General features: G+C 42.7%; 1 protein-coding gene across 32 annotated transcripts in view; it reads left to right on the forward strand.

Annotated features, from left to right (window-relative positions):
• SUN1 (Sad1 and UNC84 domain containing 1) overlaps positions 1-16,660 on the forward strand; it is a 34,668-nt gene that overhangs the window by 1,091 nt on the left and 16,917 nt on the right. For 5 of the 32 annotated variants that reach the window (XM_040574109.1, XM_040574118.1, XM_040574124.1 and 2 more), the window contains exons 1-4: positions 2,622-2,730; positions 9,890-9,986; positions 15,739-15,930; positions 16,255-16,445. In XM_040574109.1, the coding sequence (XP_040430043.1) occupies positions 9,910-9,986; positions 15,739-15,930; positions 16,255-16,445 (460 nt within the window). In that variant the 5' untranslated portion in view covers positions 2,622-2,730; positions 9,890-9,909. Of the gene's footprint in view, positions 1-2,621; positions 2,731-2,804; positions 3,344-4,564; positions 5,219-9,889; positions 9,987-15,738; positions 15,931-16,254; positions 16,446-16,660 lie in introns of those variants that run through there. The other 27 variants (XM_040574130.1, XM_040574136.1, XM_040574139.1 and 24 more) reach the window with 20 other exon arrangements.

The following is a 16,660-nucleotide window of genomic DNA, read 5'->3' on the forward strand; positions in this document are numbered from 1 at the left end:
GGCAGCTGAAGGATCAACAAAAATTACAGCTAACGGGCTTGTGTCCACTTACTGAGATCAGTCCCCCAGGGAAGCTCAAGAAGGGCAGTAACTTGAGTTGAAGCAGCAGATGAGAGGAGAACGGCTGCTCTGTCAGCCTGCCTTGTGTGTAATCGGCTTTTCTTGTTAATGTCTGAAATCCCCTGTAAGTCAGGACCATGGCAGGATCTAGTGGCAAAATTGAATTGAAGTGCTTTGCAGTCCCCTTCTTACTGATAATCTAACTGCACTGCATGGAGCACCCATTTCCTTTGGCTGACACCATTGATGGTGTGAAGAAGGGGCCCTCATCAGTTTAACCAAAATGTGCGATGCAGCTGGTGAGAAACTTTTTCTTTAATTATCAAGAGAAAAATCAGACTTTCAGATACTTCAGGCAATTTTCATACTAATGCATATACATGATCATCTCCTCATCCATGGACATAAAGGTCACCACACTTCCTCACACTAGGGAGTATTTCTACAGAATCCCCCTTGCCCAGTACATCCCTGCCACACATTGCCACAGGACCCTGGAGCTAGGGGCCATCCCCATGCTGCTGCTGAGCTCCCTGTGCCCTTAGCCTTTCCCACATGCACAGTAGTGTGCCGTGTCCAGTTTTGCCACTCAGAAACTTCTTGCTGCACCGGTCACTGTCATGTTCAGCTCACACCCTTAATTGCTGTGGGTACCTCTAACTTTGTGGTTGATAGCAAGGGCAAGAACACAGCAGAACAGGTTTTCTAAGTGTGAGTGCAGGAATTCACTGGGAATCACAGTGGAAGTGGAAGGGAAGAAAGGAAGCATGTGCGAAGAGAGGGTAACTAGATGTGGACCTTGGATTGTTTTGGCCATGTATTGTAGTTTCCCTATACCTGGTGTCAGTTAACAAAGCTTTTTTTTTTTTTCTTCTAAATTCATAACTGCTTTCTAGAGCATCAAAACTGAAACACTTCTAATACGATCTATTTTTATTCTTATTGACCATTTTTCTACAGAATTCAGTTTAGCTGATAAAATTGAGCCCACTTTATGTTCAGAGCTCATTGTTGGATGCTGAAAAATTTTGAAATCATTTTTATTTGCTACAGAGCAGGTTTTTTTTCTGAACTGTGGAAAAATTAACTAAGTACCAGCTTATTTTAACAAAACCGGAATATTGGACCAAGTTTCACTTAAATTCTAGAAGATAAAGGCTCTATTGCTCCTTATAGCCAGGCAGCAGAGGCAGAGCTGAATCTAAGCCATCCTTCTCAAGCCTCTTGGCCTGGTTCTGAGGGAAAAACAGCTGCCCAAGACAAGATGCAGCAGCCCGGGGAGCTGGAGCAGTGCCCAGGGCGTGATACGTGCTTTGTTCTGCCAGAGCAGAGTGCACCCTGCCCTGGCTGGGCTCCAGTGGAACGGGTGGAGAAGATCCTGAGAAGACCTGGCCTTGTACCGCCAAAGACTTCCAGAGAGATTTAAGCTCAGTGATTTTTGTTCTGTCTTGTGCCCTTAAACGTTTTCTGCTCTGAAGACACAAAAACAGTTGCAAAGTACAGAAAGAGAAGGTATAGTCAGCAGAGTGAGGTAACTCACCTTTTTGCAAAGTATTCAGCCATCTACTGAAAGGTTGTGACTGGCTGAGTGTCTTACCAAATTATGTGCTAGCTTTCAGGTGTTGGGATCAGCTCAACTTTGGCTTCAGCATCTTAAAATTTTCACATAACTACAGCATAGCTCTTTTAAAATAAACAATCATTGCCTAAAGTCAGTGCAACATTGATATTAGCTGATGTCTTATTTGAATGTCCTTATGTTACTTTTCTTTCTTCTAACTTCTCACCAATTTTGCATCCAAACAAGTACACAGAGCCTCTTTATGTATTTAATAGTAACATATTTATGACCCAATCTTTCCTACCAGGCTGAGTCATTTCTCTTGAACACGAATAAATAAAAGTTTTTGGGCTGATTACACATTAAGTTACACAGACCGTGTTCGTCCATTTGTGCAGTTCCCGATTGCAGTGCATCACAGCACGAAGCCCATCTTAGGTCTGGAGAGACTAAAGATTTAGAAAAAGTAACTAGGCCACAGATTTCACATTGACTGTATTTGCATACACTCCCTAAATATTTGAGCACAAGGGCTTGTTTCAAGCCTCGACTTCTTTGCTGAAACCAGGTCCGTGACATTTTGTTTTAACGCAGTAGTCCAGTGGTTACTAGGGTTTGATGCTGGCACAGGCAGAGCTCTTTTGTGCAGAGCACAGGCTCCAAAGCACTTAAAACTGCCAGGGCTTTGGGTGGGGTGTTCTGTGCGAGGGCCTGGAAGTCCCACCGGAAAGCGGCAACGAAAGAAAAAACAAAACCGAGTTGCCTGGCTACCCGTTTAGCGGGCATTTTTCACTCGCAGCTGCCCAAGGCCTCACGGCTACACGTTACTGAGGGGCACGCCGAGGCCTGGGGCCGCCCGGCGGGCAGAGCCCGGGGCAGGAGCAGCGACCGGGCCGCCTCAGGGGCAGCAGCGGGTGACGGACAGAGGAGCGGTGAGGCGGCGGCGGGCCGGAGCCGTTGTCCCGGTCCAAGGGCGGGCCCCTGCTGGCTGCACAGCGCGGGCGGGGCGGGCGTGGGCTCCCGGCGGCCTCGGTAAAGCGGGCGGGGCGAGGCCAATCTCAGCCGCCGCCGCCGCGGGCTCTGTCTTTCCCTCGCTTCACCGGCGCCAGGTAACGACCGGCCCCTGCCCGCGGCCCTCCGGCCGCTCCTCAGCCGCCTCCGTGGGCCTTTGGCCCGGCAGGCGGAGCGTCCTCGCGGGAAGGGGTCTTGGGGGGACGGGTGTCTCCTCTTCCCCTCACGGCTCAGGCCTCCTTTCCTCGGAGCAGGCGGGCTGGCGAGTAGCTCGCCCCGGCGGCGGCCGTGCTTTCCTTCCCCTCGCCCGCTGACAGGCGGTAGTAGCAACCGCCTCGGCCCGCTCTGGGCAGCCGCCCTCCGGGGAGCCCTCGGCTCGCCCTGTCGCCGTTTGTTTCCTTCGCGTCGGCTTCTCCCTGGGCTCTGAGCATGCCTGCCCTGGCCCAGCCCCTGTAGTCCCCCGGGGGCGGGCGGCAGGGCGCGGGGAGGCGCAGGAAGGCGCAGGAAGGCAGGCTGCAGTTACTGGGTCAGGTGTTGGCCTCGGCTTGGCGCCCAAAGCTGTTTGAATCGGCGCTGCTGGAGCTGGAACGGGAGCGGGAAATCTCTGCCGTAGCTAGCTGCCGCTTGGGTTCCCCTTGGCCTGGCTCTTGCTGTTTTTTTCTTAGAGGTAACTATAACCAAGACCTTCACACACTGATTTTGGGAGAGTTGGTAAGTGTGCTGTAGCGCTTGGTATGGTATAGTCACTTGGCTTTAGTGTGGAGCTGACGGGCTGTAATCGAAGCTTTGGTCCTGCCCGGGTTGTACCCTGTCGGGCTGGTGCCCCAGGACGGCTCTTGTCCGTGTGCTGCTCCTGTAGGGAGCATGTTGTTAAAAAGGCATTAGCTCTACCTGTGGTTTTATTACAGAATATCATCATGTAGCTCAGTATTGGGTTCGCTTTGGGATTATAGAGGTATGTTTGGCATGTGATAACCAGGTTTGGTTACCCCCCGTAACGATGGGGGGCTGGTGGAACGTGGAACTGTTTAGATGCAGTACCTGTTTTGTGGTGGTCTCACAAAGTTTTATGTTGGCTGAAAAGAAAAAGTGTTTGGTTTGCCCTACTTTGTTTCCTCTTAATTTATTAAAAACAAACCTTCAAGTTTATCATCTTTTACAGAAAAGGAAAAATCTTAGATAGCAAACTCTAGGATCAGTGTTTCTGCAGTGCCTACAATCCCTGTGTCTCACTTTCTGTTCTTCTGATTATTATTTCACAAAAAGGAACTGAAATCTCATTTTTGCTTATTTTTTAAAGTTTGCCAATCTTGGTGCTTTGGAGTTGGCTGTTAGAGGTTCGTGCTTCTGTTGAATTTACAAGCCAATGACTAATTTCATCACTCACCTGTAGGGCTGTATTTGATATTTGTTGACTTTAATAATAGGAAAGTGAGCTGTGGGGCTTGTATGTTGTAAGTGATCACTTTATTGTCGAGTTTTGTCATCAAGGCTTCTTTCTACTGTGATACGTCACGTAACATGTTTATGCTGTTCTGCTGACTTGTGGTTTGGTGAGTGGAAGTTGAGGATTTCTTGGGGTATACAGGTAAAGAGTTGGGAGCCAGATACCGAGTGGGCTGCTGGGTTGTGTTTTTGTTGTTAGACAGTTGATATTGAAGTTATTTTATTAGGTAAGCAGAGAGTGCGAGATGCTGAGCACAACGCGCCTTTCGCTGTTTGTCAGCGAGCTTCCCCTCAGCGCACGAGCACACCGCGCAAATCCGCGCTTCGAAAGAGAGAATCCCTCCCACCCTCCTGCTCCCAGAAGCTCAGGGGTTAAGAAGCTCAGGTTAAGAACGGCGAGGGCTGGCCCGAGTGCCTCGTCCAGTGGCTTCCAAGCGCGGTTCTGAGTGGCACGGGAGGCTCGGAGCGGCCGCCCCCGACCGCCGCGGCCTGCGGGCTTTGTGGGCCCGGGCGGCCATTTTGCGACGGCGGCCGCTGCCCTCAGCGCTCGGCAGCCGGGGCGGGGCCGGCCTGCGGGACGCCCGGCACCCGGCCGGCGAAGCCCGGCGCCTCTCCGGGCCGGTACCGGGCTCTTCTCGGTTCTCTGCACCGCCGCCATTTGCGGGGGGCCGCGGCCGGGCGAGCTGCGTGAGTGAGTGAGCTCGGGCTTCTGGAGCGGCTCTTGGAACCCCATGGAGGCAGGTCCGCGGCGGGGCGCCGAGCCGCTTCGCTAGCGGCGTCCGGCCTCGCCTTTCGGCTCTTTGTACCTGTCTGGGGAATAATGTGGAGGTCTCTGCTTTATAAAATCACCCGGTGCCTGTCTGTGAGACAGTGTGGAGGTTCCCTCCTTCATAAAGTGACTCAGTGCCTTGCCATGCAGCGCTCCGGGTGCTGTGTGTGTGTAAACAATGAGCAGCCGTGTTTATTGCTTTGCTGTAGCTGCATGTATGGCTGGCTTCTATCAGCCTTCTCTTCAAAAGCCATTTAAAGGGGGGCTTACTGTGAATACGCGCTATTACCGCTTTGTGGAAAACCTCTTCTTCATTACTAGCGTTACAGCTTGACAGCTGTGTTTGGGGATCTTTCTTATAACGCTCAACGGTAACGTGTAGTTTAAAACGTCAATTTTATTACTGTCTTGTTCGTTTGCTTCTGTTTTAAAAGAATGCTGATCTTTTAAGAATGAGTATTTTAATAAAATGTTGATTTTAGCATGGAGCTCTTTGCTCTTCAGCCTGTTTAAACTTCTAGTTATTTGGATATATGGAAACATACTTCATGGAGTATAATTACTTTGCCTTTTATACAAAGAAGAAATTTCTTTGGTTATTCTGAATATTAGGATAAAATTTGAAATTACAAGTAAAAATAGGTTGCTCTCAGGAACTGCTAAGGTTACATGCTCGATCTCCATTGCTGTTAATAATTTTGCCCAAAAGTTGGAGTAGTTTTTGTGGTCATAGTATATTAAATCAAAGTCGCTTAAATGAGTTTATTTGCTTTAAAAGATAGGGGTAGAATAGGTTCTACTTGTAGGACTGCTGAGGTCTTTCTAAGGCTTTAAATACATCATTTGTTACCAACATTGTAATCTATAATATAAGCTATACTTTGCAAACTTTCTCATTCCTGATTTCTGACATAACTGTCAGTTTGCTATAGACAGCTGATTTATTTTATTGATAAGTACTTGTGATCCCCCCCCAAAAAAGCTAAAGTATTGCAAAAGTCCTGGCTTGCTTCCTTTGTTTCCTCTGTCTCAGGGTGGTCCAGCAATTACAAAAGTTTTCTGGGCCTTGGGGAAATTTGGTTTCAGTTTTCTGCTCTGTAGCAGACTTCCTGGTGAGTGTTTCTACTCTGCCAGGGTCCCGCTTGTGAAATGGCCATCTACCGCTTCCTTTGTCGCAAGGGGTGTTCATTAGAAAGTGCCTAGAAAGTATATTTGTCTATGTACCCCAAAAAAAGAGTACGTGGAGGTTATCCTTGTCCGTGGTACATATTTGTAGTGTATATACAATGTGTATTTGGTGCTGCCTTCCCTCTCGTGACACTTCTGTGCTCCAAGGCCCCTGTCAAAGCATCCTATCAACAGCAATAAAACCAAGGAAGCTTCCAGCAGTGCTGCTAGGGTTTTATTGAGGCGGTTTGATTCTGAAAGTGATGATCAAGTGTATAGTTCTGTTCACGAAAAGAGGCTTATGAGGTGGTGTCACTCGGACACTTCATAGTCAACATCCTCTGGAGACAGCCAGGGAGCTTTGTTCAAAGCTCAGTTCTGCGCTGATTAGAGGAGTCCCTGGGCTTCCTTGTGTTCTGCCCAGCTCAGAACTTGTTTTCTCCTGCGCTTCTACTCTGCTGATTTACTGGAACACTGATTCAGTTGAATAGCAAGAGAGAGGTGATGCTTGAGATGACTGTTTTTGTCTGCTTCCACTAAAAGCAGATAATCCAGCTGTCTCCTCTGTACGAACATGGAAGCTGGTTTGTAAGTGGAGGTAGTGATGTGACAGGGCTATCTAGTCGCTGCTTCTGTTTCAGATTAAACGTTTACTTCTCTTCAGTTGCCTTTAAGTTGTCTTAAAAACATATCTAACTGCTTAGAAAATAGTAATAAAAATGTTTTATTGGCTTTCTAAAGAAAAAAAAGTGTAGTTAAAATCTGGGCCTAGTAATGCTTGCAACAAAGCAGGTACTCAAAGCCTGCATGAATCCTAGTCCAGACAGATCTGTGGTAGCCAAGTCAGAAGGCTGGTGAGCCCCTGAAAATGATGAAACTGGAAATAAGTACTGTGACTACCTTTCAGGTCCCCTGCCAGGTTTTGGGGTTTTGAAATTCCAAACTATTCTGTTAGCATGCCTTTTTTCTGCTCCAGTTGTATATGGAAGTTTCATAAACAGGAGGAATTAATGGGATGGGTGAATGCTGGAGTGCTGTCAAACAAGAGTGAACAAATTAGAGGGAGTTATTGTCTTCTACCCACCACACCTGGTCTGCTCTGTAGTTTAAAGTTCTGCTGTAATAAGCTTGTAGAATGTTTCAGAATAAAGTGGGCTGATTATTTGTTTTGGGGGGATTGTTTCAAAGAAATGGTTACCTAAAATTAGACTATAGAACTAGTAGCAAGGTTTTTTTTAAAAAAAAAAAAATGCAGCTTTGTAGTAGATTTTAGGTGCCTGTTTTTGAAAGTTGTAGTTATATCTATTAAAATTACTTTCAAGTTCTGTTTAAGGCAGTTTTGTTACTTCGAAAAATTGAGTAAATGTTTTTCCCTTTGATTCTGAATTAATTTTAGAGCATCAGACCAATAGTGAGTCAAACCAAGTTCCTAAATTTTCTAAGAGCGATTTCTAGCTGTGGGATGTTCAGATGGTGAACTCCTTGTCCCTACTGGAGATCTTGGTGCTATGAAAGCCAACTATTAACAGATCTAGGCATTAATATATGCAAAGCTTTTTAGTTAGCAGTGCCATTGTCAAATACGCGTTTTACGTAGCTTAATGGTATGTTTCAAACTTTATCAAATAAAATACTGGCAATTCTAGCATTTGATCTCTTCAGAAATCAACTAAAGAGAGAACTGGTGGGGAAGGAGAAAAGAACGGGGAAAAAAACTGAGCCAGTGTGTTATTTTTTGGTCTGCCTTCGCCTTGCCCACGTGAGTAGCAGACCCGGGGAGGGCTGGTAGCTATGGAAAGCTAGGCTACGCGAGCAAGTTCCCTATGTGGGAAAATATTGCTGGATGTCAGGAGCATGACATCAGTTGTTGAATTGCCAGTTAAGACTGTACTTATGGATGAATCAATGTCAACATCCCTCAACTCAAAATTCACTGTAGTTCCACTTTCATTATCGGGGGGCTCGTTGCTCTCTGGTCTCGGTTTCCTAAGCTTTAAAACGAGCTCTGTTTGTTGAAGTATGGCAGCGGCTGCTGTTTATTCCAGCAGTATGTGCTGCTTATTCTAGCAAAGAATTAGACTGCTTTGCTAATGCTTCTGCACTACTGAGTCAAACCTCCTCTAAGCAAGAACAAATGTGATGCACAAGCCAGTGAAAGCATTATGGCTCTGGGACAAGTGAAGCAAATTTAGAGAAAGATGACTTAATGGAAATGCCTTTTTTCTAATCTTCAGAAACTAGTGCGTAAAGAGCAGAAGCCAGAGATCTTATTTCTCATTAACACCACAAATTCATGGGAGGTGCTAGCATTCAGAAAGCTACAGTGTTTAGGTCTGTAACTTTTGATTTAAAAACATGAGGGAAACACTTGCCAGTAGCAGTGGAAATACCCTCCTACCCTATTGACATAGAATTGTAGGATGGGTTGGGTTGGAAGGGACCTTAAAGATCACCTACTTCCAACTCCCTGCCATGGGCAGGGACGCCTCCCACCAGACCAGGCTGCTCAAAGCCCCAACCAACCCGGCCTTACCATCCAACCTGATATGAGGATTTGGGGGCTGCAGGTGGAATGGCAAAGAGCAGTGTTTTAGTAGTATGTGCAGATATTTCCTTTTGAACTGGCATTAGTTGTACCTGTGACTCTGCTTTTTGTCCTTATTTCTTATGTGTAGGCCACTATACAACTGAAAACTCAGTTCAGCATAGTAAACAACCCCAAAATGAGAGATTTGTTGATGTTTTGATTACAGTGTAGCTAAGGATATTTTCATTTTAGTTTAGGCATGTCAATACAGTTGTGTGGAATATCTCTTACTGCTACTGAAACAAGAGCCATAGATAATCTGAAAATAGCCAGGATTCCACTTTGCTAACCATGCAATTCCAGAATAGCCTGGTCCCTACTTGTTAACCATGAGTAACCTACTATCGAAGACTATTTTCTAGAAAAGCAAAACATCTTTCTTGTAACTAATTGAGTAGAGACAGTATTAAGCTTTTTTGCAGATATTTTAAAAGTCAAAGTTTATATAGCACTACAAATAGTCACACAGGTTTCTTGATATATCCTTTTTTTTTTCCTTCCTAAAACTGTAATATCTTTTTGAAGACCCTGTGAAGAGTTTTTACAAGTTTTTGGGTTTGTTTTTGTTCGGTGTGTGTGTTTTCTTTAAGTGATTGACACTCTGGAAAATTCTAGCCACGTGAGTCATTTTGCAGTTGGCTCTTCAGTTAGGGCGTGTTAGTATTTCTATGACAGGAGTAAGTTAACTGAAAATAAGTACAATAATAAATACAATTTAACATGAAACACAGGGAACCTTGCTGCTTACTGGATGGTGTTCAAAGGTTATAGAATAAAATGATTTGAATATATGTAAAAACTTTCTCAAGTTTCACGTATTACATTTCGTTGGTGCACAAAACAGCCTGTGCTTTGCTCAATGGGCTTTTGAAGCAAAACTTACGAAGAGACCTCTGAAAGCAAGGCAAGATGTTAAAATCTATATTGTTTAGCTTTTGGGGCTGGCAGTATCACTTAGTTCATGTGGAAGCGGTGTAGTTCAGTGGTGATAAAGGCTTGGCTCATTCTACAGTAATGTTCCAGAGAACTCGGAAATTGCTGAAAATAGAGTATCATAAAAAAAAAAAAACACCCAACTGCAGTCAGAAGTACACTGAGCTTCATGCAGTAATGATAAGGGCTATCTAGCACTCGCAGCTATACTGCTGAAATACTGAGAGCTCCATATTTTTGGTAACAGCTTTTATTATTTCAATACTTCGTAACACAGGCTGAACAATGCAAGGGCTCTTACGTTGGCTTTACATAGTTCTAAGTCATTGCATTGCTTTATTTTCACCTTTTACAGTATGATTTGAAACAGTCAACATGGATTTTTCACGACTTCACATGTATACTCCTCCCCAATGTGTGCCAGAGAACACTGGCTATACATATGCACTCAGGTGAGAACTCTTTTCTTCTTGTAGAGAAACTGTCTGTTCTCTGACTGTTGTTAATTCTGGAGAGTATAGTTTTCACGGTAAGTAGACAGCCTCTTTAAAGAAGCATGCTATAACTTGTCTGTTTTGAAAATAACTGGTGTCCTAAGTGGAGGAAAGGATACATGCTGAACTGATGGGACAAGGGCTATGATATGACTCAGTGTTTATTAGTTGCTATGAATAAACTAGTCTCCACCTAGTTATGATTTCTGTTCTCTCTCTAAGTGTCGCCAAATTCTTAGATGTTTCTGTTTTTATTGCAAGTTCCATGTGTTTGCTTTTGTGACTTAGAATTATTTTTCACTCTAAAATACTGATTAATATGTCCTGACTGCTGCTGGTGTGGAATTTGGCTGAAAGTTGCGTATTGATCACTCTTTATAATCAAAATTGCATGTTGTGCAAATACAAAAATCTGTATTCTAATGAACTTTTTTCCCTGTGTTTTTATTAAACTGACCATTAGACACTTCAGTTTTCAGAAAACAACTCTGTAGTGTGTTTACTATTTTCAGTATTATGCTATTCAAAATAGATGCAATATCCATTTGAGTTTTTTGAATACTAATAGAGGAGATTGTCTGCTAATTAAATCCATCTAGTTTTTCCTGTTGAATTAATAGAGGCATTTTGAAGCAAGTATGCATGAATGGGTCTGAGTTACTGGTTTGGCTATTTTAGGATTTTTTAAAAAATCGTTAAGATTCTTTCTTTTTCTATTCTGTGCTTGTAAATCATTATTATGTATTTAATGTGTGTTAATTCTAGTAGTTAGCTTTCAGAATACTTGGCTACTTGCCAATAAACCAGGAATTGGCAAAATTGTCAAATTTAATACTATTGCTTTTGTATACTCTAAAACTGTGTAGCTTTTTTCATCTGGGGGAGTGTTGTTTTCTTAACTATAGACTGTCAGAAGCTCTTGCAAAATGGCATGTGTTTATGTTGTACCAATTAAAATAAATTGCAGCTCTTCCTGAAGCTCTAGAAAACAATTGGTTAAATGTTGATTAAATACAAGTGTGCTTGCTAATTTCAAGAAAGGGTGTGCTGGACAATAGAAGATGACTTTGATTCCTTAGGTTATTTAGATGGTGATTTGATGTCTGTGTGAGCATATCTTGCTTAAACTGAGCTGTGCAACTGTCATCTAATTGGATTTCTTTTCCTGTGTTGTTACATTTGTCTGAAACAATACTACTGTGTTCAACACTACAATCTTCTCCACAGCAACTAATCTTTCTTGCAGAGGAGAGAATAAGAAGATCTTAGTACTAACTTCAGTTATCAAGATTTTTTTAAATTATTTACATTTTAATACTCTTCTGAAAAGTATTAGAAATGTAAACTTCAATGGCATGCTTGTTCTAACCCCATGTTAATTTCATTCTGAGCTAGGTTTGTCTCCTTGCTTACTACTTTGTCAGCTATGAGTTTGTTTCCCACTGAAGCAGACAAGAATACCATATGAGCAAGATTAGCCTGCCAGGAAGGGAGGATGCAGAATAAGTCCTATTGGGAATTTGGAGTATAGTTCATTTTAACTTTAGTAGCTTTTGCGTAGAAAGTGTTTGACTTCCTATGTAAACAAAGATTGTTACATTGCAAAGCTGATAAATTGTGAAGAATTCTTCATAGAAGGGGGGGTTATGCTTCTCAAAGCTTTTTGGCATCCTATTTTGCTGTGTTAAAACAGAGCTTGCTAAGCTGAAATTTAAAAATGGCCTTAATGAAGACAGGTATAGGTAAACTAGGTCAAAATTTTCTCATTATTCCTCTTCCTTGTATAGGAAGAAATGATTAGACAGCACTCTAAAATTTCCTCTTGGAAAAAGTATATGAAGCCCAAAATCTTAAAATAAAATCTTAAAATAATGGGGGAAAACTGCTTGGTGCAATGCCTGCTTTCAGGGTGTTAAGAGTAAACTGCAGTCTGCGTGCTGAATCTGCAGAAAACCACGTATTACTGGTGTAATTTTTTCAGTGTTGTGCCAATTAATACTGGGATAACCTGAAGAAAGGGTGAGTTAGCGGAGTTGCTAATCAGAAGTGTTTTCATGCTGAAGTTTATTCCTTCCATCCCCGCCTGTGTTTGCTTTGCTTATATCTTGATAAGGCTTGTTCTGCCTTTGACAATTCCAGCTTTACAAAAAACTGTTTGTGAGCTTCTTTAAAGAAATTTGCTTGTGTGTATAGCATTGGAAAAAAATTTAATGAATCCAGATGCCATAAAGCTATTAATAGAGTTGGTTATAAACTATTAATAGAATTTCTATTAATACTCACAGGGATTACTGTGTATCCATAGCTGTTTGTAGTGCTTCTGCTTTGTGCTTGTACTCTTTCAGCCCAGATCAGAAAAACATTAAACTGATACAGCTAAATAACCTTTTATCCTCCTCAAAATGCGAGTCAAACTTGTGAATTGCACTCACTTGTCAACATGTAATTTACGCCCCCTCTTCAGGCTGATCTCTCCCTTTGAGATCTTTTGAAACAACATCTTTTGAGATGTTTTTGTCATTTCAGGTACCTCTAACTCTTTTTCTTCCGAGCCTGAATTAAAAGGATAAAATTTCAGTTTAATTTTTGTCCCAAAGTGTTAAATCAGGATTCATCTTTCAGTAAAGGAGTTAGGTAAATGACTATTTTTATGCGTTCTGGGACTAATCAAAGGGACAGCTGAAACTCAGGGTAGCGCCCTTGGTCAGTTACTGTAAGTGACGCCTTGGAGGTGTTTAGGGCCAGTTTGGATGGCTCCCTGACCTAGTGGGTGGCATCCTTGCCATGGTACGGGGTGGAGCTGGGTGGTCTTTAAGGCTACTTCAAACCCAAGCCATTCTGTGAGTCTGATGCCCTGGTCAGAAGGCATATAAACAGTCGTATGCGCTTTGTATGCCTGTGTCCATGTTTTGTGATCTCTGTTTACACCTGAGAGAACTATAGCACTTTTCTACTGCGATCTTAACTAATCAAGAGCAGTAATGCCCACTTTGTTCCAAGAAATACTCAAAAAAATATGTGACATGGTCCTCTAGACAAAGGTGTATGTGTGCTAAAATTGGCAGATGTCATTCTCATTCCGCTTGTAAAGGTACAACTTGAGAATAACCCCACTGAATTCTAGGGCATTCTTACTCTGCAGATCTTGCGTGAAGGTGGTATCAAGGTAATAGCTAAGAAGCTGGAAATAGATGTAAGACTGTATAAGTCAGCAGGTCTGCCCGCAGCTGAGGGAGCTGCTTGTCGGGGGAAGGAACCCATCTGCACTGTTTCCTAGGTAACCTAGCAGAGTAGGCTAACTGCATCCTGCCTCTAATGTTTTTTGGCAAGCCATACATGCTAGGTAGAAATATCATCCATGTACAGGTTCACTTCTGTCTCCTGAAAGGAAGGACTGGTTTTTGTTTGCTGTAATGCCTCTTTTGTGGAAGGAAAAAATCTGTTTCCCAAAACGTGGGGAGTGACATGGCAAGTTAGATCTGTAGATACCGTCCTGCCTTTGGAGACTTTATTTCAGTATGAAAAGAATTATTTTCCTGCATAAGCAAGAGAAGCTCTTTTTAGTTTAGAGGAAAAAGTACAGTGACTTTTTTTTAGGTAGTAGAGCCCGCCTCCAGGCTGTGTATTGAACCCAAATTGATATAAATGCTCCTTGACATACCTAATAGCAGCAAGTGTTTGCAAACAGAAACAAATAGAGGCTGCTTACAGCTGTCGGCTTGTCCTGTGTACTTTGTGCTCTTGTGAATTGAGTGTCTGTAAGAAACATTGGGCAAAGATGAGGCAAAGCAAATGATAGTGGCAAGTGTAAATAGCAAAACTGAGTTCTGAAACAACTGTTTAGGGAGGGATTCAACAGTAAACTATTGAGGCCGGTCACTTCAGAATGAACAACAGGAAGGGCCGTATTTAACCTGTGTTCTCACTTCACATCTGTCACAATGCAAGCTGCCTAAATGTACCGTTTTTGAAAACACTATAAATTACATCCTTTTGTGCCTATCCAGATGAAAGCTAAGTCTGCTCTCACATGAGGACACTCCTGACTGTTTCCTTTTCCCCCTCACCCCAAACGTCGGGACGGATTAATCAGCATATGTATATAGTAAAGTATGCCAGATGGATCTTAAGCCGTGCTTAAGACTCCTGCCTTGCCCAAGGTTGCACTGTGTATGGCAGCATTAGCAGGCAGGTCAGTACGATCAGGCAGGTGGTGCCAAACACCTGATGTCATATCTGCCTACCTCTGGGTGATAGAAGAAGCCATTCCAGACAAACTCTGGTCCGCTTCTGTGGGCTGAATGCCTGTCTGCTGCTGGAGCACCGAACTCAGCGCATTGCAGGAAAGCAGCTAGTTTTTTTAGGCAAAAGAAATTCAGTTCACATGCTCTTAACTCAGTTGCATGTGATGTGCTTTACTTCACTTTGTGGAGCAATCAAGAAACTTGCTTCAAAAGCACCCCCTCATCAGAATTAAGTCACTGCTGTAAGTGTACCTAGGAGGACTTGCGATGTTAATTTATTTGTATGCCAGAGTAATGCACTGCTTACCATATGATTACTTTGTAATGTTCTGTGATTTTTACTGACTCTTGAGAAAGCTGTTTGCATCAGAAAGGTTGCTTTTGCAAAAATACGCTTTACAGCAGCTGTTTTTATGCCTTCTTAACGGGAAAGCATCCATTTCAAATTCTCATTGCACAGGAGAATATTTGCTCAGCTCTAACTTGTTTGTTCGTTCTAGAGATTTTGATGAGAAAGCTGCTTCAGTACTTCATATGTTTCTCAGCTTTTTTTTTTCCCTCAAAAAAGAAAACCCAACCCCAGGAGTATTAAAGCAACTTCTGTTACAGCTCTACGTATTCCTGTGGCCCAACAGGGGACAAACTCCATTGGTACACTGACCTAGAGCGTTTCAAGTTTAGACCCTTTGGTTCACAGTGCTGAGTGGTTCTAGGAGCTGGCCTGCTGCACGATGCCCTGTGATGACAAGCTCTGCTCAATTACATAACTGAATGTTTCCGTTCATTGTGAGTGCAAGTTTAGCTCAAGGCTAAGCTTCTCTTTTAGGAAATGCGTGTTTTACTGATTCTTCTGCTTAATCTGTTTGTATTTGCCTTGTGTTGCTGCTTTGTCTTCATTGTGAGTTTTCAGGAGGATTCTGAGAGAATTAAGTGTGAAGGTGTGTATAGTGTTCCTGGGATATTGGTGTGAAGCTTGTCTGTGTGTAAATTTGCCTTTTGTGTGATAAAACATGAAACAAAACTTAAAAAACAAACAAAAAAATGAAAATGAAACTTTACCTCTGACTTAGAATGTATCGTGATTTTTAATTTGCTGCTAGGTATGACAAAAACTGTCATAAATGGCTTCGTCTCTTCGATTGGTCTCAAAAGTTCTGTGTGTCTGGGGCTGCACTGTGAATGTTTCCTCTGGGTCAGCTGCAGACGTGCTTTCTGTGGTAGTTGTTTCTTTCTAACTGTGATTTGCTTTCCATTGTTAAACTTGTAATAGGAATTGCTTGGGAGAACCTTGAATACCTACATACTCCTAAACTGTTTGAGTAATACAGCATGTCTTGTGGGGTTTGCTCCACAACCCTGGATAAACTGCTTTTAATGGAAACTTAGTCTAGCTTGAATGGCATGTTTGTTTCTAGGGGAATTTTCTCTTCAACTCTGGTAACTTTGCTGTTCTTATTTTGCTGTAGTTCAAGTTATTCTTCAGATGCTTTGGATTTTGAAATTGAACACAAAATAGATCCAGTATTCGATTCACCAAGGATGTCACGGCGTAGTTTACGGTTAGCTGCTGCAGGATTTAATAAAACAGATGGTGCCCGAAGTGATACCCTTCGTGACAGCTCTTACTCTGGAAACATGACTTTCAGAGAACAGTCTAAGTAAGCGTTTTTATAATCACAATTTATTGGAGTCTTGAGACTCGCTGTTTGAATGTGATAGTACAAAAATAGTTTACCTACTGTTTTATTCCTTGTTCTCAATGTTTACTATCATAATTTTGAAAAGGATATTCATTATGTGGTTTATAATGAAGTCTTTGCAGAACTATAGATACTTTAAAGTGAGAATTTTCTCCAAAACCTGATTTGAGTTGTCTAGTCACATCTGCATTGAAAAAGCTTGACTTTATTAAGTTAAAAAAACAAACGAAAAAAAACTTGTATCTTTAGTGCTAAGTCTCTTGTTTTTGCTTTGTTCTCTAGGGTGGTAAGGCAGCGCAAAAGTACAAATAAACAATCTGGCAGTGTGAGAGAGACACCAAGGAAAACCCTATTCAGCTCTCCCATTTATAGCCAAAGCAGTTTCAATAGCCATACCACTGATGCATCCATGGTGTCCACGGTATTGGATGAATCTTCGATTCGAGAGCAGACAGAAGTTGACCATTTCTGGGGTAGGTAGTGATTGCTATTGGTCATATCAAACTGTGAAAACCACTTATGGTTTGGTGTATATAAACATATGTCCATGTCGTCCCCACTTGTTTTTCCACCCTGCCCCCAAACACCTGTACATACTTCTAGTTGTGCTGTAAGTGTCTGTTTGTTAAGATGCCTGCAGGAAATTCGCACTCCAGTAAACTTGATTGTGCTGGCATGGTCAACATCG

The sequence above is a fragment of the Cygnus olor genome, chromosome 15, assembly GCF_009769625.2.
Source record: "Cygnus olor isolate bCygOlo1 chromosome 15, bCygOlo1.pri.v2, whole genome shotgun sequence".
Classification (NCBI taxonomy): Eukaryota; Metazoa; Chordata; class Aves; order Anseriformes; family Anatidae; genus Cygnus; species Cygnus olor.